The sequence below is a fragment of the Ornithorhynchus anatinus genome, chromosome 3 (genome assembly GCF_004115215.2).
Source record: "Ornithorhynchus anatinus isolate Pmale09 chromosome 3, mOrnAna1.pri.v4, whole genome shotgun sequence".
NCBI classification, from domain to species: domain Eukaryota; kingdom Metazoa; phylum Chordata; class Mammalia; order Monotremata; family Ornithorhynchidae; genus Ornithorhynchus; species Ornithorhynchus anatinus.
Genome location: NC_041730.1, coordinates 13,326,894 through 13,351,621, shown reverse-complemented (window position 1 = coordinate 13,351,621; position 24,728 = coordinate 13,326,894). Strand labels below are relative to the sequence as shown.

Genomic DNA, 24,728 nt, shown 5'->3' with positions numbered 1-24,728 from the left:
TAGATATGAAAAAACCAGGATTCCTTAACGCATACCTTAGATCTCACCACCAGAAAAAAAAGTATCTTCGGTAGAATTTCATATTTGAGTGGGTGGCTGTAGAGTGCCTACTTGTTTTGTTTTTCCGACTAGGTCAGGTAAATTTGATAAAACCAGAATTCCTTATTCATTCACTCAATAGTATTTATTGAGCGCTTACTATGTGCAGAGCACTGTACTAAGCGCTCGGAATGTACAATTCGGCAACAGATAGAGACAATCCCTGCCCAATGACGGGCTCACAACCTTAGTACATAACTTAGATCTCACTACCAGAAGAAAAAAAGTTTTTTTCAGGAGAGTCTTATATTCAATACTACCGCTATATCTTGGAGATACCTTGGATGAAGGGTTGGTTTGTGCAACAAAAGTTCTGTGTAAAGAAATTAAATGATAGTTTAGTTTATGAATTTCTTTACTGGTTTGATAACATCTGTTTTCTTTTGTGGCCCTTTTTTCTGCTGCTGTGTAATATTTAGAAGCCTCCTCTCAGAGCAAATGATCATTCAGTTGTGGCAGGCTGCTTAAAAGTCTGGATAGGCTCCTAAAGAAGTTAAATATAGCTTTGTTCCAGGTGGAAATACGGAGAAAACAGACTGCCTTCTTGTTAGTGAATCTATTTTTTCTGCATACTGCCAAATACTTTATGACCCAGAAATAATTCTGCAAAAATTTTCATCCCAAGGGTAAATTAAATTTGATAGTAGGAAATAGGAAGTGTACATCAATGGTTAGAGGGAAGAGCCTAATTTTCCCCCTGGAACCTTTCCACTAACCATGTGCCTGGCTAACATTGCACCTCAAATTCTGTCTGTAAAATTGGCATTATGATTCATCAAAGATGGCATAAAGATTCGTGTGAATAGTACTACAATTAGAAAGTTCCAATTCATTGAAAATGCTTTTGGAGGTAGATGTCTTTGAGTTTCCAGTGGGAAAAGTACTCCAGGAAATGCTTGGCCATGTGAAGGTAAAAGGGTGCCTAAAAATATGCTCCAAATCTTGCAGTTTTTACATATTTCATCATAGTTTTGTTTTTGTAGAGAAAAATCATGCACAAGCTGGATCGGCGAGAATGTCTCTCCTTATACTGGTGTCCATTTTCTTGTCCGCTGCTTCTGTTATGTTCCTGGTATATAAAAATTTTCCCCAGCTAAATGAGTAAGTATAATAGAGGAAGAATTTTACTTCCCCCTCAAAATGTATTAACTCTGAAGCCTATTTTAGGATAAAGATCTTTAATTTCCTAAAAAACTGCCTAGCCTGTAGCAAATTCTCAAAAGTCAAAATACTTAATCAGCTAGTACCCATATACTAAAATATAGGATTATTAGTTTGTTGGCTTGTAGATTATCAGCATTATTTACCATATTTATTTTCCTCTTTTCCTTCCTTTGATAACACTTCAATTGAAGCAGTTTTGGATTTTTTTAATGTATATAAGCTCATTATGGGTAGAGAACATGTTTGCTAATTCTTTTGTACTTTCTCAAACACTAAGTACAGTGCTGTGCACATAGTAAGCACTCAATAAATGCCAATAATTGAGTGGGAGAGGTGGACTTACATATGCCACACAGAAGACAGCAAAAAGGATATATGTATTGTGAGGTGATTATAACCCAGGATATATCTGTAAAGTTTATTTAAAAAAAACTTGAGTATTTCAAAAGCAACAATTTTAATGAAACTGATGACTACTAAAATTTCATGAAGATTTCCAGAAATGATCTGTTAAATGATGACTTCATTGCTGACCGCTTCTGGGACTTTCTCCCTCTGTCAAAAATGTTCAAAAATGATAGCCTTTTAGCTATTAGTTTCATAAATACCTAATATCTCCATAAACAGTGTGCCCAGTAATATGAAATGACCTGACAGGATCTTATTTATGGGCTTCTAAACTTGAAAATGATAAATTCAATTTCAGAATAGAGTCTGTCTCTCAAAGCATTTAATCTCTAGGGAAAAATTTAATGCTTACAACTTGGGATATGTAAATTATGTTGGGAAATTTGCTTTTAAAGATTTGGAAAAAAATATAACTTTGTTTTGTTTCTTTAGAGAAGAAAGAGCAAACATGAAGGTTCCCAGGGATATGGATGATGCCAAGGCATTGGGAAGAGTTTTGTCTAAGTACAAGGACACTTTCTATGTACAAGTTCTTGTGGCTTACTTTACTACGTATATTTTGTATCCTTTTCCTGGTGTTTGAAAGTTTGCTAGCTGATGAATGAAAATGATAATTTTTTTTAATTAGAAGACAAATGTTGTGAATTAATGTATTTGAGCTAGATTCAGGGGTAATTAAATGAGGCAGTAAGAAATGAGGTTCTTTTTCCTTTTCCTTCTGGAAACTACTTCAGATCAATAGAGCTTTTAGAAGAAGGTCTTTTTATTTCTATATATCATGGTTATAGCTAGTAAACAAGGTTAGAGCTTAGGTGGTAAAGTAGGAGTAGTTGGTTTACTTATTTATGTATTTATTTAGGTTTTTTCTCCTCTCCTCTCTAGAAAGTCACAGGGAAGGCAGCATAGCCTGGTGGAAAGCCTGGTCCTGGGAATCAGGAGATCTGGGTTCTAGTCTTGGTTCTGCCACTTGCCTGGTCTGTGACCTCGGACAAGTCACTCTGTGCCTCAGTTATCTTGCTAAAATGGGGATTAAGACTGTGAGCCCCAAGTGGGACATCAACTGGGTTCAATCTGTTTAGTTTCAATTAATCAATCAGTGGTATTGTATCTTTAAATACCTTTACTGTATTTATACAATTTAGTGTATAAATGGGGTGGCTTGTACCTACCCCAGTGCTTAGTACAATGCCCGGCACATTGTAAGCGCTTAAAAAATACCATAAGGAAATAAAAAATATTGTCAAGTGAAAATGTGCCAGGGGTCCTGGTGAGCATGGTAATAGATTTGGTGCAGGCTGTACTCTTATTCAGAGGGGACTGCTGCCTGAATTTAGCCAAGCTGCCCAGGCTGCTTATAAATCTTTGAAAAGTTAAGGATTTGGGTAAGCCAGACCTTGAAGTTCATTCATTAAGGCAAGATGCAGGCCCAGCAAGGGTTGGGCTAAGCTCCCAAATTCTGGCCTCTGCAAAGCTCTTATTTTACCCTTTCTCCTCTAATTTTGATACACGTTGGTGAAATTCTCACATTCTTAGCTTCCAGTTTAATTCCACTTGCAATGTCGACAAATCACCCTGAAAGGAGAGTCAAATGCCTTAGTTTCAGGTGCTCTGGAAGCACTTGAGAGCTCATTGCAGTGTCCTGAAACATGACCCTGCCTCCTTCCTAGTAACCATTTCTCAGTTTACTTGGAAAATTGATTTGAAAGGGAACTCTTTTCTTTTTTTATGGTACTTTAAGCACTTATTATGTGCCAAACGTTGTACTAAGCACTGGTTGTAGATACTAGGTAATGAGGTTGGACACAGTCCAGGACCCACGAGGAGCTCACAGATCTTAGTATATTTAGTTGCAGCCTTGTATTTTCTTGTATGGGAGTTGCGAGAGAGGATAACCGTTGGTAAAAAGGTGCTTCAATGGGTATTTTTCCAACCTCTAGAAATATTTTACTGCAAATGATAAGCTCATTGTGGGCAGGAAGTGTTTCTACCAACCTGGTTATTTTGTACTCTCCCGAGCACTATACTGAGAGTGGGAGAGTGTAAGCACTTAGTGCTCTATACACAATAAACTCTCAATAAATTTGATTGAATGGTGAATTTGCACTTTAAAGAAACATAGGAAGTAGTAATGACTACATGATTATTCTATACAGTGTCACAAGTGGTTAAAATATATAGCAGCATTTGGAGCATATAACTAACTTCATGATGTTGCTTTTGCAGATTTTGGTTCATTTTTTTTTGGTACATTGATTTTTCCTAAAATCAGAAATGGTAGTTTCTTTCAATTATACTTAAAAGATTCATCCTTAATTAGTAAACTAACAGTTTGCAGACGTTTGCCATACCAGGTTCTATATTTCTCAGTATACTCTCAGGATTTCTCTATCCATTCCCACTAGCCTTGTTCCTTGTTTGCTTGGTAAGTGTATGAAATATATTGGTGGGTGTCGGGAAATGTTTTTCAAATTGTAATTTTCATGATCCTGGTGCCACTGATTTGATTCAACAAGGTGGCAACTCCAGTCCCTTTCTCTTCTAGTTCCAGAAGACATGGGTGAGATACCAGTGTTTGCTAAGTCACTGGAATCCTTTTATGGGAAAATATTTAATTTCACCCAACAGGGACACAAATCTGATTTGAGGGATGTTGAAAAACTTGAGTACTTGCCATTTTCCCTGGTACAAAGACATTTTGTGTTGTTTGGAGATTAAAAAGCCTAAGTTTAGGCTGAGATTTTCAGCAAGCACTAGATAGAACACGAAGATCATATTTACATACAAAGAAAAGAGTTCATCAATATTTGAATCTGCCCTTAATAACACTCTTCAAGGCTGGAACTTAAAGGTGGTCATTTTGTAACATCATGGCACTATATTGGATGTTAATAAGGATTAAATATATTTTTATTTTAGCTGGAATTTGGTTTATGAAAGTAAATAATTTTAATTCATATTTGTACAAATTGATTCCCAGCTAGTCTTAATAGGAAGACTGAGACTTATTGGCCCTAAATTCTCATTTAGACTAAATTCCCTTACAGAATTTAGTTTCTAGCTCAAGGTTACCGCAGAGCAGCCGTGGAGTAGTAAGACAAGATGGACAAAAGTGTTTAAGGTAGATGAGTTTTTGGGAGAGTCGAGCAGTACCGGGAAGATCTGTAGTAATCACGTTGCTTTCAACTTTTTGTTTTTTCAGTGCTCCGGTCTTGGTGCTTCCTTCTGCTACATGCTTTCCTATTTAGTGGGCCGACCAGTAGTATACAAATATTTAACAGAGAAAGCAGTGAGATGGTCACAGCAGGTAAAACATTTTACCACTTGAACCTTCAATAATAGTTCCGGTAACTCATGCTTACCAAATTAAGTGCTTCATTTGTAGTGTTAGTTTATAGTCCCTCTAGATTGTTAAACTCGTCGTGGGCAAGGAACGTGTCAACCGACTCTTATGTTTTACTTTCCCAAGTGCTTAGTACAGTGCTCTGCACACGGTAAGCACTCAGTAAATACCACTGATGGATTAGTCAGATGACCCTAGACCCTTGGACCCAGGGCCTGATAGAAATTGGACGGTGAGTCAAATTAATTGCGTACAGAGACATTAAGATTTTTAATAACTTAAAATGACTCATGGCCCTGGTACCATATATCTTCAATGCTTTTCTAATTTCCACCAGATTGCCTTAACGTTTGTGTAAGGGTGGGCATTGTTGATGTGGAATAGTGAAGAAAGTTTTAAAAGCAGAACATCCTTTTAAAGTGAAATGCTATTTCCATTATTGGTAAATCAACATTTTTAGTCTTTTACATCTTCTTAGCAGCGTGTTAGGGAGGATAAAGGGTAAGGATAAAGTTCTGTCAAGGGGTCTCAATCTATAATATTTATTAGACATTTTGTGCGGAGCAGTTTACTTAGTGCTTGGAAGAGTACAATAGAATTAGTAGACTCGATTCCTACCTTCAAGGAGCTTACAGTCAAGTAAGGGAGACAGACACTAAATAGATTGCAGAAGCAATGGAGTTTAAAGATACTTTCTCTGAATTTGGTAAACTTAAGCTTGTTGTGGGCAGGCAATGTGTCTGTTTATTCTTATATTGTACTCTCCCAAGTGCTTAATGTAGTGCTTTGTGCACAGTAAGCGCTCAATAAATATGATTGAATGAATAATATGGATGAAACCTTGATTTTTTTAAAACAGGGCCCATAGTGAGGGAAACAAAGGCAATTGCATAGTCTAAATAGTCTAAATACCAGTAAAACAAATAATCACCCTCATTGGCTTATCTAATTAGTAAAGAAAAGCTCAAGTTGCATTGAAGTTGTGTTTTCTTTTGTGTGAAGTTTTCATTCACAGATGATGGCCCATCACATGGGAGTTTTTTGGGTGGGGTTTTTTTTTTGGTTTTTTTTTTAGCGATCAGTACCTATTAAAGCCAAGCTTGATTAAAACTTTCTGCATTTTCCATGCTATCTTCAAATTACTTTCAGTTTATTCTCATTTATCAGGAAATTAGTAAAATCACTTAAAAATCTTTTAGAAATGAAATCTTTTTGTAGATTAAATTTTTCATTATACATTTTGGCTAATGAACTCTCTTGAGTGATGATTCACTCAAGTATTTAAAAAACAAAATTTAACTCCAGATTTTATACGAATTTAGTGTTGTGTCCAGCTATCAGTAGTATAGCTGAGAAGCAGTGTGGCTTAGTGGAAAGAGCACGGGCTTGGGAGTCAGAGGTCATGGGTTCTAATTCCAGCCCTGCCACTTATCACCTGTGTGACTTTGGGCAAGTCACTTAATTTATCTGTTCCTCAGTTCCCTCATCTGTAAAAGGGGAATTAAGACTGGGAGCCCCATGTGGGACCACCTGATTACCTTGTTTCTACCCCATTGCTTAGAACAGTGCTTGGCACATAGTAAGCACTTAACAAGTACCATTACTATTATTATAGCTGTTTATTAAATGTTTATTAGGCCTCTACTGTATGCAAAGCACTGCCAAAGAACAAGGAATGAGAATTAGCTTAAATCTGTGGCTCATTGTGGGCAGGGAACCGTGTCTACCAACTCTGTTATATTGTACTCTCCCAGGCTAAGTACGATTAATTGTTTAATTTCTGGCCCCCAAAGAACTCACAGTCTAATCTTTCGTTCTTTATTTCTTTGTCTTTTTCTATAAGATATAGATATTTTCTATAAGATAGATGAGAAGAAAATTAAGAGCATTAAAAAATCATTTTAATTCTTCAGTTCCCCAAATCTCTAAACTACTTAATTTTAAAAAAATGTTTAAATTTAAAGAAAACATTTCCTGCTAAATAGTAGTAATGGTATTAAGTGCTTACTGTGTGAAGAGCACTGTAGTAAAAGCTGGCAAAGAGTCTATGGGTGAGAATAAGGGTCCTTTAAGGGCTCACAGATTAAGAATAAAAAGGGAAATGGGACTGGTGAAGGCATAAGGAAAATATAAAACAACACAAACATAAAATTGAAATAAGGTAGAGGGTAAAGTAAAATAAGCATTGCAGGATCCTGGTGCTAGGAGAGCAGAGCTTTAGGCAACTGGAGATTCAGAGTCCCAACAGTCACAGCCACAGGGAACTTCTAAAATCCTGTGTAAGCTAGGATTGGAGTAGATTGGGTAGTAAATTTTACCCACTGCAGCTCTAATACAGTCACTCATCCTATCCTGCCTAGATTAATGTATTATCCTCCTTGCTAACCTCGCGGCCTCCTGTCTCTCCCCACTCCAATCCGTACTTCACTCCACTGCCCAGTTCATCTTTCTGCAAAAGCGCTTAGGACATGGCACCCCCCGACTTCAAAAATCTCCAGTGGTTGACCATCCACCTCCATATCAAACAAAAGCTCCTCACCATTGGCTTCAAAGCTCTCCATCGCCTTGCCCCCTTCTACCTCACCTCGCTTTCTCTCCTTCTACAACCCAGCCTGCATACTTTGTTTTCCAAGTACTAACCTTCTCACTGTGCTTCAGTCTCGCCCGTCTTGCCACCGACCCCTGGCCCACGTCCTGCCTCTGGCCTGGAACGCCCTCCCTCCTCTAATCCTACAATGACTGTCCCCCGCTTCAAAGCCTTATTGAAGGCCCATCTCCTCCAAGAGGCCTTCCCAGACTAAGCCCCACTTTTCCTCATCTCCCACTCCCTTCTGCTTCGCCCTGACTTGCTCCCTTTGCTCTCTTTCCCAGCCCCACAGCACTTATGTATTTATCTCTAGTTTTATTTGTTTGTATTGATGTATGTCTCCTCCCCTCTAGACTGCAGGAAGGGAATGTCACTGTTTATTTTTGTATTAATGCTTTCCCAAGCACTTAGTACAGTGCATGCTATTGATGCCTGTCTACTTATTTTGTTTTGTTGTCTGTCTCCCCCCCCCCCCCCCAGAATGTGAGCCTGTTGTTGGGTAGGGATTGTCTCTATCTGTTGCCGAGTTGTACTTTCAAGTGCTTAGTACAGTGCTCTGCAAATAGTAGGCACTCAATAAATGCGATTGAATAAATGAATAAATCCTCTGCAAACAGTAAGCACTTAATAAATACAATAGATTGAATAGCAGTCGGCTAGGGCAGTTGCTCTGCCTTGGATTCTGAGGAATAATAACAATATTGATATTTAAGTGCTTAGTCTGTGCCAAGCACTGCGCTAAGCATAGGAATGGATAGAACATCATTAGGCCAGACATAGCCCTTGTTCACCATGGAGTTCACAGTCTAAGAAACTGCTCCTCTAACCACATTACCGGAGAGCTCTTTATGGTTTTTGTATTGACTGCCCTTGTCTTTTATACTTGTTTTTGTGTTCTGTTGTTTCATCTTTCCATACATATCTGCTACTGGTCACCTTTCCCTCGTTTATTCTTATATTATGAGCCTCTTGGGGGTCAGAGTCCATGTCTAATTCTTGTGTCTATTTTTCCCAGGGTTTATAGTACAGTGCTTTGTACATAATAGGTGCTTCACAAAAGCTATTATCACCTTTGGGCCTTACTGAAACAAGTGTAAACAAAGCTTATCAGTCATCTTTGATGGATGAATCCATCATTATCATTATTGCTGTTTGCCCATTCAAGTTTTGTTTATTACAGTATTGCCTTCTTAAAAAATTATGACATAAGTCCATGAAAAAATCAGAATTTTTGGAACTATCAATGTTTTCAGGAAGTATTCATTGATGCTGTTTGTTAATGGCAGCTGCTAATTGTGTTCTTATATGGTCATTTGAATTCTCTTATCTTCATTTCAGCAAGTTAAAAAACAGCTTGCTATTTCACGGCCAGTAGCTTTCAGGTTAATTGCTATTATCAATGATACTACTTTATGAAATGTATCGTTTCATAGAAAAATTAATTTCCAAGAGAGCTTTATCTAAATTTTGGACTTTTCCTTTTTATTGCAGGTTGAACGACACAGACAACATCTCATTAACTACATGATATTTTTAAGAATCACACCTTTTCTGCCTAACTGGTTTATCAACATAGCATCTCCTGTAATAAATGTACCATTGAAAGTATTTTTCATTGGTACTTTTCTAGGTAAGATTTTTGGTTAGTTTATTGTATTTATTGACCATTTACTTTGCGTACAATAAGTACTCAATAAATAATATTGATGATGATTATGAAAACCTGCAGATTTAGTTTGAGAACCAAATGCTTAACCAGGTTAGGCATTTTTGATGTTCCTGTTAAAGTTGGGAAAATAGCACCCTCTAATGGAAATGACCATTTTAAGATAATTTAGCTCATCGTAATTTAGTTTCTCGTTAAGAAGGAAGTCTGGATAGTATTAGTATCCTGCAGGGGGAAATTCCAAAATTTTCATTGGATTTATCCATTTACTTAATAATAATAATAATGTTGGTATTTGTTAAGCGCTTACTATGTGCCGAGCACTGTTCTAAGCGCTGGGGTAGACATAGGGGAATCAGGTTGTCCCACGTGGGGCTCACAGTCTTAATCCCCATTTTACAGATGAGGGAACTGAGGCACAGAGAAGTTAAGTGACTTGCCCACAGTCACACAGCCGACAAGTGGCAGAGCTGGGATTCGAACTCATGAGCCCTGACTCCAAAGCCCGTGCTCTTTCCACTGTGCCACGCTGCTTCTCCCCTACCCTCCCTCATTGCGGCCTACACGCTACTTTTCCTTCGATGTAAATATTGTTGCTTCATGGGAGGTAGTGGGTACTTCTTCCCCAGTGATCTTCCTAGAACAAGATAGATACCTGGCCTTTTGCAGCCCTTTAGGTCATCTGAACTTCTGAAGGGCTATTCTATGAAGGGGGTTCTACTATGATCGCTGTCATTTCCAGAAGAGATTGAGCAACTTTTGGTTTCCTTTGTTAGCAAATTATTTTAATTTCTAAGAAAGAACTGGTAGAAATACGTGCTTCAGATTTATTTATTGGGAAAAAAATTAAGTAACTGTAGTTTTATAGATAACTTCAACTTCTCTAGAGTGTTTTTTTTATTAACTAAAACCCTTATGTGGGAATTTGCTTAGATAGTATGAAATAATATAATTCTGTCCTTATAGTCCAGGCAAAGCTCAGAAACTTTCCCCAAGTATTCAGTAAATGACAGACAGGAATTCTTTTTTTATTTTTTGAAGGATGTCTCGGAACAGGCAAGGAAAACTGCATTGATTTATAGCTTGTTTCACTCTAAGTTCCCAGCAGAGACCATTTTTTCCCCAAATAACCCATAAACACATATACTATAAATGTGTACTTGATTGGGTTTCTACACCTCTCACCTCCCCTTTCAGATTTCTTTTCTCCTAACTCTCACCTGTCTTAGGACCGGGATCCTGTTCTTCGGAAGCCAATTCAACTGACTGATTTCTAATTATCTTACACGGAATTCTTTGGCAGGTTATTTCAGCCATCTCCCAGACAGAATAATCCTTTCACTTTTCTTCTGGGGCTACTGCCTGATTCTCAATTCTTAATTGAAAATCTGAGTACTTGGTTTCCATACAACTTATCTTTTCCTCTCTTGTTAGCAATATGATTGAATTATAATTCTGTTTGATTAGTAGTAGTACTCTGAACAGTTTCGTAATTGGCTTATGAACTGCTCATAATAAATACTGAAGAATAATGCCGTGTGACTTTAGTGACTTTTCTTTAAAAGTTCATGTGCAAGATTTTGTTGCCAGGTAAATAAATTTTGCATGGCTCTCACCACAAGTTTCTCTTTTTTTGTTTTTATTCTAGGTGTTGCACCTCCATCTTTTGTAGCAATTAAGGCAGGAACAACATTATACCAGCTTACAACAGCTGGAGAAGCAGTTTCTTGGAACTCAGTATTTGTTCTCATGATTTTAGCTGTTATCTCAATTCTGCCAGCCATCTTCCAAAACAAACTTAAGCAGAAGTTTGTGTAAAGATCACTTGAATTTTAGTTTCACGTACTTCATCTCAGGATCAATGCTTCTATGTTTTGTTTTTGTTTCGTCAAGTCTTCAGCAGAGGAAAAAGAGGGAGTTGTAGTGAATAAAAATCTTTTCCTTCAAAGGACACTTTCTAATAACCAAGGAAATATGTTCAGAATATCTGCATAAATTTTTGAAACCAACCATTAATTACTTCTAAGTGGGGAAGAGGAAGCAAGGAATTTGAGGAGAAGCAAAGTTTACAACTAGAATGATCTACTGACTTTTATGGTAGACATTTTTATTTTGAATGGTATGCTGTGATCAGTATTGTTGGCAGGCTGCGGAGAACGATTCATCTGAAACTTGTATCCAATTTTTTATTATATAATGCTTGCTTGGGCAAATTTACCTGTGGTTTAATAGTTTGGTCTGATCACTTTTCCCCGTCCCTTTCTGACATAGAGAATGGGCCAGGATATATCTTGAATAGACGAAGTGTTATGTTTTCCTACTAGTCTTCCCTGAAAAAAAAATCAAATTGTAGTTATAAAATTTCTCTCCCTCCTAAATTTTGAGGTGATGGCTTGTTTCAGAGTAGAGTATCTCGGCAGAGAGAAACCTTTATTTCCTAACCTACCACTAATTTGGATTAATAGATATGATCAGTAACATAGTTATTTTTTAATTCTAAATTTTATAATGGATTATTCAGACATTTTAGATTCAGGCTTTGGCTTGTTTTAATTTATTTTTAAGTTTTGCTAATATTCTGTCTGTGCCTGTATATGGAGTTCTTAGTGCATGACTGATTCTAATTAAAATATCCAAATTTTGCTGTTCCTCTTTCAAATCTGAACAAGGGCGAAATGTGTTTCCAAGTGCTTACAACTTTGAGATATTTGAAAGGTTGAGAAATGAATTTATTTTCCTTTTGGAAAAGAGACTTAAAGCCAGTACCACACTTAAGTGGCTAAATGTAGTTAATTGGTTAACCAGATCATTATAACAATCTTTTGTCACCCTCACAAATTTACTAGGCTGGTCCTTAGCCTGTACTGTTGGTTTTTTTCCCTTTGGGGATGCTTTAGGTGAGCAAGTGCTCTAAACAATTCCACTGAATGAGATATATATCATCCTTTTACAGGGGAACCAACTGTAATTAATTTGCCCATATCAGACTAACAGCTAATGTACAGCTGACTGCTCTCCGTCTTTTAGTGCGTCAGATTGAGGGGAATCACTTGTACGAAACAAATATAATATCCATTTTGGCCCTTCAGAAGCTTGTCAGGTTGAAAACTATTTTAGGTGCAGGAAAGATCCATTCATACGTCTTGTTACGAAAGGTACTACCATCTTTAAAGCACGTTTTCTGTAATATATGGATTGATTAATTTTTTTCTATTGCAGTATTAAATGAAGTTATTGTAAATACACAAAATATATTGATTAATACATATTCTTATGTGAATTTCTTTTTATGTTAAAATGAGCTATATTTATTTGCAATCAGAGTATTCTTCCCTATAAGAGATTAAACTACTGAGCTATAAATCAAATACTTTCTACAGGAGTAGTTCAGAAGCCTACTTTCTCTTTGGACAAGATTCACAAAAATGCAACCCTTTTAAATGAGATCTTATTTAAAAGAACAACTTACCAGTCTTTTTAACAATTCCTGAGTTTCAGTGATTCTGTTTTGTTGCAGAAATATCTAGTGTGTTTCCAGTGGCTCACCCCACCCTTCAGTTGCTTCCTTCTCCCAAGCACTGAGTACAGTGCTCTCCACATAGTAAATGCTCAATAAATACCACTGATTGATTCCCTCTTCCATTGTCCTTTCTCTATTAGTTCAGTAAAGAAGCTATTTTAGGTTCTAGGTCCTCTTCTTCAGAAATACAAACTGACTTCCAGTCAGTGACTCCAGTTTCACTTCAGTAACCAAGTAGAAATAATTGAGCAGGTTTTTTTTTTTTTAAAATGCAGTTGGTAGTCATAGTAATAGTATTTATTACACGCTTACCATGTGCATGGCACTGTACTAAGCACTGAGAGGAACTATACAGGTAGGAAGTAAAACAAAAGTGTTTTAGTGGTATCTGAACCAAAGACTTGCTCTAAGTAAAGGTAAAATTTAGTAAGACCAGAGTTAGCCACAGTTTGACTCCTAAAGAAAAGTCCTGAAGTAGAGCAAATGGGGAGGTGAGCAGCTTTGATAGGGGGATGAGTACATGCAATATTTAGATTTTATGCTTTTCTCCACTAATTTATCTTTGGTGGTGCTTTACTTTTGTTAACTATTTATAAGATGCTATGACTTAATGTAAACTAAATGAGATTGTGTTTGAAAATAATATAACATTATGGAAACTTAAATGGAGTTGGAGAGAGCAGCTCAAAAAACGCATTGGGTGAAAATGTGCTTCTTCTCCTTGGTATTTGTTAAGCACTTACTATGTGTCAGGCAGTGTACTATGAACTAGTAATACAAGCTAATCAGGTTGGACACAGTTGATGTCCCACAAGGGGTTCACAGTCTTAATCCCCATTTTACAAATGAAGTAACTGAAGCACAGAGAAGTGAAGTTAATTACCCAACTTCACATAGCAGACAAGCAGCAGAGCGGGATTAGAACCCAGGTCATTCTGACTCCCAGTCCTAATGCTCTATCCATTAGGCATTTCACCCTTATAATTTTGATTTTTAACCTGAAAGTTTTCCATCTGAATTGCCTTTTCCTAGCTTGAACAAGCGATTTTTATCTCAAGAAGTTGCCTACCAGCGTAAAACCTTACATCATCACAGAATGGATTTTTCAGAAGTACAGAAGTGATGATGTTCATCCTCTGGAATTTATAGACTTAGTGTTGTTCCAAACATGCTAATTGTAATAGGCTTACTTATGATAGATGAACCTTTGTAAAAAAATAAATTTAGAAATACCTCTCAGAAATGCTTTGAAGCTCCTCGTGGGGTGGTACTCTGTTAACGATAAAAGATGAGGGATGCTAAAAGATGAGGGATCCTTTTCTGTAGTGGAATAAGTGTTTTTATCAAAAACATAGTGCCTCTGGCAAAGAAACTCTTACAGGTGACTTCAGGAAGAGGCAATTCAATTTAAATGGAGAGCTTGACTGGACCTAAATGACCTCTTCTAGAGACCCAAATGGTGTGCTTGAAAGGAAAAAAAAATTACCTCAATTTGGTAGGTCCTCTGCTTCCATTGGGGAGAAGCATATTTCTCCACTGCTGGACAAAATACTAATGGAATAATTTGGTTTGATGGGATATAATGAGGTGCCCTTCTCAAGCAGGCACTTTCAGATGATTTAACTTAGGCTTAGCTGGGAAAGATCGTTTTTGTCATGTAGTCTGAAGGTGATTGAAAATGAATGAAAAGTAATTTGTATTCTACTAACACACTATAGCTACTTGGTAACTACAAAATTGGGTTGATCCTCGTCCTGTACAGATAGCGCACGGCAGTTGTCCAAATGATGCCACTAGCTTTAGCAGAGTTCCACCACAAGTATCTATTTGAAAAAATCAAATTCAGTGGCGATATGGTTTATTTTGATTATGTTTATATAATGTTATTTATTCAATTGTATTTATTAAGTGTTTAAAGTGTGCAAAGCACTGTACTGAGTGCTTAGGACAGTACAGTGTAAACAGTAAACAGACACATTCCCTGCCTACAATGAGCCTATTGTTTAGGAATGCGCTTACAGGTGCCAGTTATAATAATATTCTATAATTTATCTATATTGATTGCTCTGAAATGCATGAGAGTCACCAGCATCAACCCAATGCTCATCACGTGAAAACTTCACTAGATAGGACAGGTCAGGAGAGGGGGGTCACATAGCTAGAGAAGCAGCGTGGCTCAGTGGAAAGAGCCCGGGCTTGGGAGGCAGAGGTCATGGGTTCTAATCCCGGCTTCACCGCTTGTCAGCTGTGTGACTGTAGGCAAGTCACTTCACTTCTCTGTGCCTCAGTTACCTCATCTGTAAAATGGGGATTAAGACTGTGAGTCTTATGTGGGACAACCTGATTACCCTGTATATTCCCCCCGTGCTTAGAACAGTGTTCTGCACATAGTAAGCGCTTAAGAAATACCAACATTATTATTATTATTATAAAAAGCAGAGTACCCCAACTGTGACACTAAGATGAGCTTGAAATGGCCGAACAAGAGAAATACTGAGATTTTGGGAAGCCTGTGACACCAAGAGGGAGAAACGAAAACACCATCAGGTACTGTGAATAACAAATTCAACAGTACAGCAAGAGGCAGTCTTTACAGGCACACAACCTAGAAGGGATTGTCTATCACACTCTGGTCTTATCAGCTGTGGCTGTATCTGCGTGTGTAGTGAATAGAGCATGGGCCTGGGAGTCCGAAGGTCACGAGTTCTAATCCTGCCTCCGCCACTTGTCTGCTCTAAGATCTTGGGCAAGTCACTTAGCTTCTCTGTGCCTCAGTTTCCTCATCTGTAAAATGGGGGTGAAGGCTGTGAGCCCCATGTGGGACAGGGACTGTACAACCCAATTATCTTGTATCCATCCCAGCGCTTCATACAGTTCCTGGCACACAGTAAATGCTTCACAAATACTTGAATTAGTATTATTATTAGCTGACAAGGATCTCGTCGTCAGTGGTACCATATTCAATCCTGAAGGACAACTGTACGTATACACTCAATTCATGGGTTCTTTCTGGAGACTGCCTGAAGCTTACACTAATGCAAAATGATGTAATTGGATGATGGACGTGAGTTGATTTTGGTTAAGTCTACTGCTTTTTTTAAAAGCTTGGAGCTTGCCCAAAGGGTGATTCCTTTGCTTGAAGCAGCGTGTTCTAGTGGAAAGAGCGTGGAGAAAAGGGCCAGGAGAACTAGGTTCTATTTCCAGCTCTGCCACTCTCTGGTGTGAGACCTTGAGCAAGTAATTTGACCTCTCTGTGCCTGTCTCATCTTTAAAATGGGGCAATAGATGTCTTTCCCTACCTCCCAGAATTATTGTGAGATAATTGTTGTGAAGTACTTTGAAAAAATAAAAGCTCTCTAAAATTGTAAGGTATCAAAGCAGTATCTCTTGTATTGTTCACTGACAACGTATCATAGCTAGGTAAAGCGTATAGTCTTCGACAAGGTTTTGACACGTCACTGTGATGTTCAGTTAGAATCGATTTCCTTTCAAGGTTTAACAATCAAGTCTAAATAACATTAAGGGGAAGAATTGTTGCCCTGCTGGGGGAAAAGAAAAGGAAAAAGGAAAGTTGGTTAGCAAAATAAAATGAGGTAGAAGGTACTGTAGTTCATTATGGGTACCGGGATAGAGGCCTACATATAATGATAGGCATATTAGCATGGGATGTTTTGCTAAAAGGACTATTTCCACCTCAGTTAAACTTAGTACTTCTGAGGTCAAAGATGAACACTTGATGCTGGCCTCAGAAGTTTTTTTTCTACACTTGGTTCACTTAATCCTGCCTCTGCTACCTAAATTCTTTACCAGTTTACATCAGAACCCCAAAACTAGCATGAGACCCAGATTAGCAGCAACATAACGGTGAAAGGAAGTTCTCCCCTTTAAGGAAGGGTGAGCCCTCAACCTTAGTCTGCCCTTTAATCATTCTTCATGTTTCAGTTTTCACTGGGCCTAGGTTGGAGGTACAATTTTCTCATAAAGTCCTTTCTCCCAAAATTATTCCAAGGTCAAGAAATTTGAGGAGTTATAATTTCTTGATTGCTGGGATGATTAAACTCAACATTAAGTGCTTATTTGATGCAAAGCATGATATCACATACTAAGGAGAGTTAGAATTAATTGAAAAACCTCGACAAGAGTTGTGAGTTTGGCTCACCTTGATGGCTCTACAGAATCAGTTATATTCTGGGCTATTTTTTAATTTAGCTACACTGGGAATCTATATTTGCCTATTAATATGCTTTTTGGGTGCATTAAGGTCAAGATGAATTCTCTTTCAGCTGAACATATGGAACACTCCTGGACTCTTATTCTGTCCAAGATGCAATCAGATTTATTCTTAACCAACAAGGTATTACTGTAATGGGTATTTGTAAAGGCAATCTTACCGGTTCCTTCCTCTGAGTGTAGATTAACCTATTGTTGGGATTGAGGTTGTAGGGGACAGCCTCTCCGTAACTGGAATCAGAGACTTTCCCTCTGCTCCAGCTTGGAGAATTTCAGCCTCAAGGACCACCCCATCCTATTATTTATTTATTTATAAATGGTATATAAGTGCTTACTATGTGCCAGGCACTGTACTAAGCTCTGGGATAAATGCAACCTAATCAGGTTGGACACAGTCCATGTCCCACGTGAGGATTACAGTCTTAATCCCCGTTTTACAGATGAGGTAACTGCGGCACAGAGAAGTGAAGCGACTTACTCAAGGTCACACAGCAGGCAAGTGGCGGAGCCAGGGTTAGAACCCAGGTCCTTTTGACTTCCAGACCCGTGCTCTGTCCACTAGGGCCATGCTGCTTCTTACAAACTCTGGCTAGAGAGGGACTGTGTATCTGTATGTTCTCTCCCTCCAAAGCCGCAGGCTGCCAGGGAAAAGACTGATTCAAATATAGTGCCAAGAACTTGGTCATTCCCCTCACTCTCCTCTGCCAGGCAAAAAGGGGAGTGTGCACCTAATACCAGTGGTGTTTTTTACTTGATTGGCATTGAGAGCTGCCAGAAGAAGCTGGAGGGAATTTAGGGATGACCGCAAAACAGCAGACTAGATAAGGCCCATGAACCCAAGTCGGACCACACTGCAGCATGGTTTAGTGGATAGAGCATGGGTCTGGGAGTCAGTAGGTCATGCATTCTAATCCCAGCTCTGCCACTTGCCTGCTGAGTGACCTTGGACAAGTTACTTCACTTCTCTGGGCCTCAGTTATCTCATCGGTAAAATGAGGGATTGACAGTAAGCCCCAAATGGGACAGAGATTGTGTCCAACTCTATTTGCTTGTATTCACCCCAGCGCTTCGTACAGGGCCTGGCACATCGTAAGCACTTAACAAATGCCATCATTAATACTATTCACTCAGCAGAGAGCCTACTGTGCCACAGTTTCTGTGTTTCTCTTCTCCATTGGTCAACATATCCCTAGATTGTCCACTTCCCAGGAAAGCTGCCTTGGAAATACAGTTGTGGCCTGTCGATGAATGTAATTTGTGTAAAGGGTTGTTTGCAGCATATCTGCAAACTAAACCTTCCAAGGTCTTTGCAGACTGAAATAATGCTGTAACGGAGTTATGATAGCCGAGGAATTGAATTACATCAAGAACTGAGATGTTTCCTACTAAATTTTGAAAATGGAGAACTTCTGGGCTGACATAATTTGTTTTTGACAGCAGAGGCTGTGATAGATGAGAGAACAGACAAGAGAAATAATGTGTATGAGAGGTTGGAACAAGTCCATGGAAGTTCCGAAGTGGATTCAGGCAGTTCTGACTCAGTATTTGAAATAAGATCCGTTAAAGGTGCAATTCATATTGGTAACTTGTGTAAGCTTGTGAAGTATACTCCGATTTTAACAACTATATCAGAAAATGCGAAGCAGCATGACCTAGTGGGAAGAGCATGGGCCTGGGAGTCAGAGGACCAAGGTTCTCATCCCAGCGCCGCCATTTGTCTGCTGGGTAACCTTGAGCATGTCACTTTACAATAAACCAATTTTACATAAAAAGTTTACAAATCAGACCATTTCATTCCAATAGCTTCATCTGCAGCAAAAAACCCCCAAAACCATGTTTTACTGAACGAATATGGCTTTGTCATTAGTTTGTGTATGTATGTGTATGTATATTATAATGATGGTATTTGTTAAGCGCTTACCATGTGCCAAGCACTATTCTAAGCCCGGGGTTAGCTACAAGGTTATCAGGTTGTCCCACGTGGGGCTCACAGTCTTACTCCCCACTTTACAGATGAGGTAACTGAGGCACAGAGAAGTTAAGTGACTTGCCCAAAGTCACACAGCTGACAGTGGCAGAGCCGTAATTAGAATCTATGACCTCTGACTCCCAAGCTCGTGCTCCTTCAACTAAGTCATGCTGCCTTCCCTAATAAAGGTGTTTGTTAAGTGCTTACTATGTGCCAAGCACTGTTCTAAGCACTGGGAAGGATACAAGGTCATTAGGTTGACCCATGTGGGGCCCATAGTCTTAGACCCCATTTTAAAGATGAGGAAACTGAGGCACAGAGAAGTGACTTGCCCAAAGTCACACAGCTGACAAGCGGTGGATACAGGATTTGAACCCACATCATCTGACAACCAAGCCCGGGCTCTTTCCACCAAGCCACGCTGCTTGTGTTATAGTGCTTATATAGGTTCTATAAACTCTAGATTAGAAGCTCAGTGTGGGCAGGAAATGTCTGTTCATAGTTATACTGTACTCACCCAAATGCATAGTATAGTGCTGTGCACACAAGTGCTCAATAAATGCGATTGAATTAATATAGATATAGTTGTCCTTCATATTTGAAGAAGACATCCCTAATGGTGAAGTTCAACTTTTGGTGGGAGGGGGCCTGAAAGGTGATTGCAGGGCTCCCAGTGGGGGTCATCCTTCCCGTCTCACAAGCCCGCAACCTTGGTGTCATCCTTGACTCAGCTCTCTCATTCACCCCACACATCCCGGCCTCACCTTTACAACATCGCCAAGATCCGCCCTTTCCTCTCCATTCAAACTACTATCATGCTGGTACAAGCTTTCTTAATATCCCGGCTGGATTATTGTGTCAGCTTTCTCTCTGCTCTCTCTTCCTCCTGTCTCTCCACTCCAGTCTACTCTTCATTCCGCTGCCCAGATCATCTTCCTACAGAAACGCTCTGGGCACGTCACTCCCCTCCATAAAAACCTCCAGTGGTTGCCTATCAACCTCCGCATGAAACAAAAACTCCTCACGCTCTCCTTCAAGGCTCTCCATCACCTTGCCCCCTCCTACCTCACCTCCCTTCTCTCTTTCTACTGCCCAGTCTGTATGCTTCACTCCTCTGCTGCTCACCTCCTCACCTTCCCCCGTTCACGCCTGTCCTGCCATCCACCTCTGGCCTACGTCCTACAGCTGTCCTGGAATGCCCTCCCTCCTCACCACCGCCAAACTAACTCTCTTCCCTCTTCAAAGCCCTACTGAGAGCTCACCTCCTCCAAGAGGCCTTCCCAGACTGAGCGCCTTTTCCCTCTGCTCCCTCTGCTCCCCCTCTGCTCCCCTTCTGCCCCCCCTCTGCCCCCTGCTCGTCCCCCTTCCCCCTTCCCCTTCCCTCAGCTAAGCCCCCTTTCCCTCTGCTCCTCTCCCTTCCCCTCCCCTCAGCACTGTGCTCACTTGTATATATTTTTTATTACCCTATTTATTTTGTCAATGAGGTGTACATTCCCTTGATTCTATTTATTGTGATAATGTTGTCTGTTTCGTTCTGTTTTGCTCTGCCATCTGTCTCCCCCAATTAGACTGTGAGCCCGTCATTGGGCAGGGATGGTCTCTCTCTGTTGCCGAATTGTCCATTCCAAGTGTTTAGTACCGTGCTCTGCACATAGTAAGTGCTCAACAAATGCTACTGAATGAATGAAAGAATAAAGGAAGCTTGGCTCTAGTTTTGAGTTTGTAATTTATAGTGGGGAAGGGACTGAAGTAAATTTATCTCAGTCTTCAGGTGACTGACTCACTGGAGCCACATATGTGAGGTTTGTCCAGATGCTGCCCTCGATGAACTCAAGCTCCTTTTCCAACCCAGCCAGCACACTTCACTCCTCTAGTGCCCACCTCCTCACTGCCTCAATCTCGCCTGTCTCATCACTGACCCCTGGCCCACGTCCTGCCTCTGACCTGGAACGCCTCCCTCCTCTAATCTGACAATTACACTCCCCCGCTTCAAAGCCTTATTGAAGACCCACCTCCTCCAAGAGGCCTTCCCAGACTAAACCCCCCTTTTCCTCATCTCCCACTCCCTTCTGCGTTGCCCTGACTTGCTCCCTTTGCTCTTCTCCCCCTCCCCTTGCTCCACAGTGTTTATGTACATATCTGCAATTTTATTTATTTGTATTGATGTCTGTCTCCCCCTTATAGACTGTAAGCTCAATGTGGGCAGGGAATGTCACTGTTTAGTGTTGTGGTGTACTTCCCCAAGCGCGTAGTACAGTGCTCTGCACACAGTAAGCACTCAGTAATTATGATTGAATGAATGAATGATGCGACCTCTGCTCTCCTGCTGTGTCTTTACACCTGCAGTTTGTTCAGTCACAGCTTGGCAAGACGAGGGAGGCCTTAGCTCTGCTGAGCCACCTGATCCCTAAACTGGGGTTGTAGTAGGAATAATAGTATGTAGTAAGCACTTAGTCTTTGCAGAGCACTGTACTAAAGCTCACCTCCTCCAAGAGCCCTTCCCAGACTGAGCTCCCCTTTCCTTCTACTCCCTCTACCCCCCTTCACCTCTTCGCAGCTAAACCCTCTTTCCCCCCATTTCCCTCTGCTCCCCCCCCCCCCGTCCTATCCCCTCAGCACTATACTCGTCCGCTCAACTGTATATATTTTCATTACCCTATTTATTTTGTTAATGAAATGAACATCGCCTTGATTCCATTTATTTGCTATTGTTTTAATGAGATGTTCGTCCCCTTGATTCAATTTATTGCTATTGTTCTTGTCTGTCCGTCTCCCCCGATTAGACTGTAAGCCCGTCAAAAGGCAGGGACTCTGTTACTGATTTGTACATTCCAAGCACTTAGTACGGTGCTCTGCACATAGTAGGTGCTCAGTAAATACTATTGAATGAAAATGAATGAATACTAAGCGCTAGGAAAGAATGCACAGGTGGGAATTATAGTCACTGTCCTTCAGGGGACTCAAGATCTAAAAATGTGAAGGGGGAAAGGGGACTGGTGACATAAGGAGAGATGGAGCAGAAGACTAAGATAACAGGAAGACAAAAACAAAGCTCAGTAGGGGACTGTGGGAGGAGGAGCAGAATTGCAGGCTCCTCACACATCAGAGTCCACAGTTATGCCCGTGGCCACAGTGACCACTATAGCATTCATTCAATCGTATTTGTTGAGCGCTTACTGTGTGTAGAACACTGTACTAAGTGCTTGGAATGTACAGATATGGAATCCCTGCCCAACAATGGACTCACCACCGTCTTCCCGAGGTTTTGTGGAGGCAGCCCCATGCTGTGGCTGCTTTTCTCTGTCCCTTTGGGATGTTTAGACTGTGAGCCCATTATTGGGCAGGGATTGTCTCTATTTGTTGCCAAATTGTACATTCCAAGGCCTTAGTACAGTGCTCTGCACATAGTAAGTGCTCAATAAATACAATTGAATGAATGAATAGCGGAATCCAGGTTGAGGTGGAGATTCCTCGATAATGTGGAGAGCCAGTGTTGGATCTCAGGGAAGCACTGGGGCCAACAGAGGAGGACACCGAGATCTCTGAGAGGTGTGATGGGGGGGACAGGGGGCCCTCAGGTATCCAGAGGTGGAAAGATCCAGGGCATGGTCAATGGTGACTTAAGTTCCTGTGGTACATAGGCATGCTGGGAGCATAGCCCAGACAGCTCCCAAGCGCTTAGTACAGTGCTGTGCACACAGTAAGCGCTCAATAAATATGACTGACTGCCAGCTGTAATACAGAAGGGGGAGTCAGTGATATAGTCAGTCATATTTATTGAGTGCTTACTGTGTGCAGAGCAATGTACTACATGCTTGAGAGAGTACAATATAGCAATAAACAGACACATTCCCCACATGCAACAGCTTACAGTCAAGAGAAGCCACACGCTTTGGAAGGATGCTGGTGGAGGGGTCTGGGATGCGATTGGCAGCTGAAATTCATGTGGGCAGCCCTGTTATTCATTCAATCATAGATACTGAGTGCCTACTGTGTGCAAAGCACCTTACTAAGCACTTGAGAGAGTACAATATAACAAGAAGACACATTCCAGCCCACAGTGAGCTCACAGTCTAGAGGGGAGACAGACATTAATATAAATATATGGATTAATTAAATTGAATGAATAAATAGGTTCACCACCATTGGACTTATCATATGCAGGTCAGAAGAGGGGTGTCCTTGGGAAATAACAGTGCAGGAAGACCTGCAGGGGGTTGGGAATGACTGAAGAACACAGCACAAGGAAGAGGGGAACATCCTGCCCCCTCCTTAGCTGTTTCTTTCCTCGAGCGTGCACCCCAACATCCAAAAATGTCGATTGGTCAGCGGTAGATACAGCCTACGGGCCAGCAAGTGAATCCTGATTCACCTTCCACTTCCCCTGACTTAAAGACTGTCGTTCTGAAACCCAAGCACTTGACTCTGAAAAATCACTCAGCCACTGGTTGTGGATGGAAGGGGCTGAGGAAACTTAATGGTCAAGGCTTTGTATTTACCCTTTCTCTCTCTGATCTTCCCCTCTGAGCTGTTTTCATCTCTAGGCCTGCTTGGCCACCTCTGGGTGTGCTTGATTCTTGATTGACTCTAGTAAAGCACACCACAACATATTTTAACATATCAACTGAAGACAAAACTACTCGAGGAGGTACAGAGAAGTGAAGTGACTTGCCCGAGGTCACCCAGCAGACAAGTAGCAGGGCCGGGATGAGAGCCCAGGTCTTTCTGACTCTCAGGCCCGTGCTCCATCTACTAGACCACGCTGCTTCTCTTGACTTTCGAAGTTGGTGGTTGTAGAAGTAGGCTGTACCTTGATGGTGGGTTCTTGACTGGGAAAACATGAAAGGTTGGAGAGCCTCTCTGGCATTCAATACTTGGATGCCTTCCAAAGTCCTCGTCTCTCTCCCCAACTCCCACCCCCTAACCCTTTCCAGACCCTTCTCTGTAAGCCTTTCTCTGCTGTTGGAAAGCAGAAATAGTGACACCACTGTTTTCTCAGAGTTTGGGAGCAAGCTCTGCCTCGGCGAGACACTGGAGCTATTCATTCAGCTTACTCGAAAGGTTTCGGGGGTATTGTTCAACCTTGAGAAGTTTTCCTCTGAGAAAGGGAGGGGGAATTTGCTTAGTTATTCCTCCAGCCACTTGAGCTGTCAAAGATCTTTTTCTCTGCCATGGCCCTGCCTCAGCCCTTGACACACAAGCTAGAAGAAGATATTTGTGTAGAGAATTGCTTGCTTTCATGGATTACTTTTTGACTCCATCCTCCTCCATGGCATAAAATGGTATCTGGTATTAACTCTAAGGACGGAGCAGTCAATGGATTTGAATAAAAACTTGGCAGAATTAGATTTTAAATATGAAGAACTCCTTTGATTTTGATGTTTTTTCAGTTAATTCACTTTGTTGTTCATGTAACTAAGCTTTCTTGTGGGGGAGGGGTGGAGAGGAGGTTGAGTATTATTTCAAGGAAACTACTGCAATGGTGTGAGATGTTTTGGGGAAACACTTCTAAAATGACAATTTCCCTTTTGCAGCTATGTGAAATTTTTTTTTGATTGGTCATTTCCGAGAAAGATGAATTCACATTTAGCATTGGTGAAATAATACTTATGCTATCAAGTGCTCACACTGGGCTGAATTCTGGATAGGTACAGCGTTGGGTAAGATACAGCTAGATATATCTGGTAGCATCTTTCCACTAGGCCACACTGCTTTTCAATGTGGGCAGGGAATGGGTCTACCAAC

General features: G+C 40.4%; 1 protein-coding gene across 1 annotated transcript in view; it reads left to right on the top strand.

The window, feature by feature from the left end:
• TMEM41B (transmembrane protein 41B) overlaps positions 1 to 12,894 on the top strand; it is a 29,928-nt gene extending 17,034 nt beyond the window's left edge. Inside the window, exons 2-7 of the mRNA XM_029060804.2 lie at positions 1,083 to 1,200; positions 2,104 to 2,232; positions 4,000 to 4,093; positions 4,871 to 4,975; positions 9,090 to 9,228; positions 10,913 to 12,894. Coding sequence (XP_028916637.1) covers positions 1,083 to 1,200; positions 2,104 to 2,232; positions 4,000 to 4,093; positions 4,871 to 4,975; positions 9,090 to 9,228; positions 10,913 to 11,082 — 755 coding nt within the window. The 3' untranslated portion in view covers positions 11,083 to 12,894. The remainder of the gene's footprint in view (positions 1 to 1,082; positions 1,201 to 2,103; positions 2,233 to 3,999; positions 4,094 to 4,870; positions 4,976 to 9,089; positions 9,229 to 10,912) is intronic.
• The last annotated feature ends 11,834 nt before the right edge of the window (positions 12,895 to 24,728 follow it).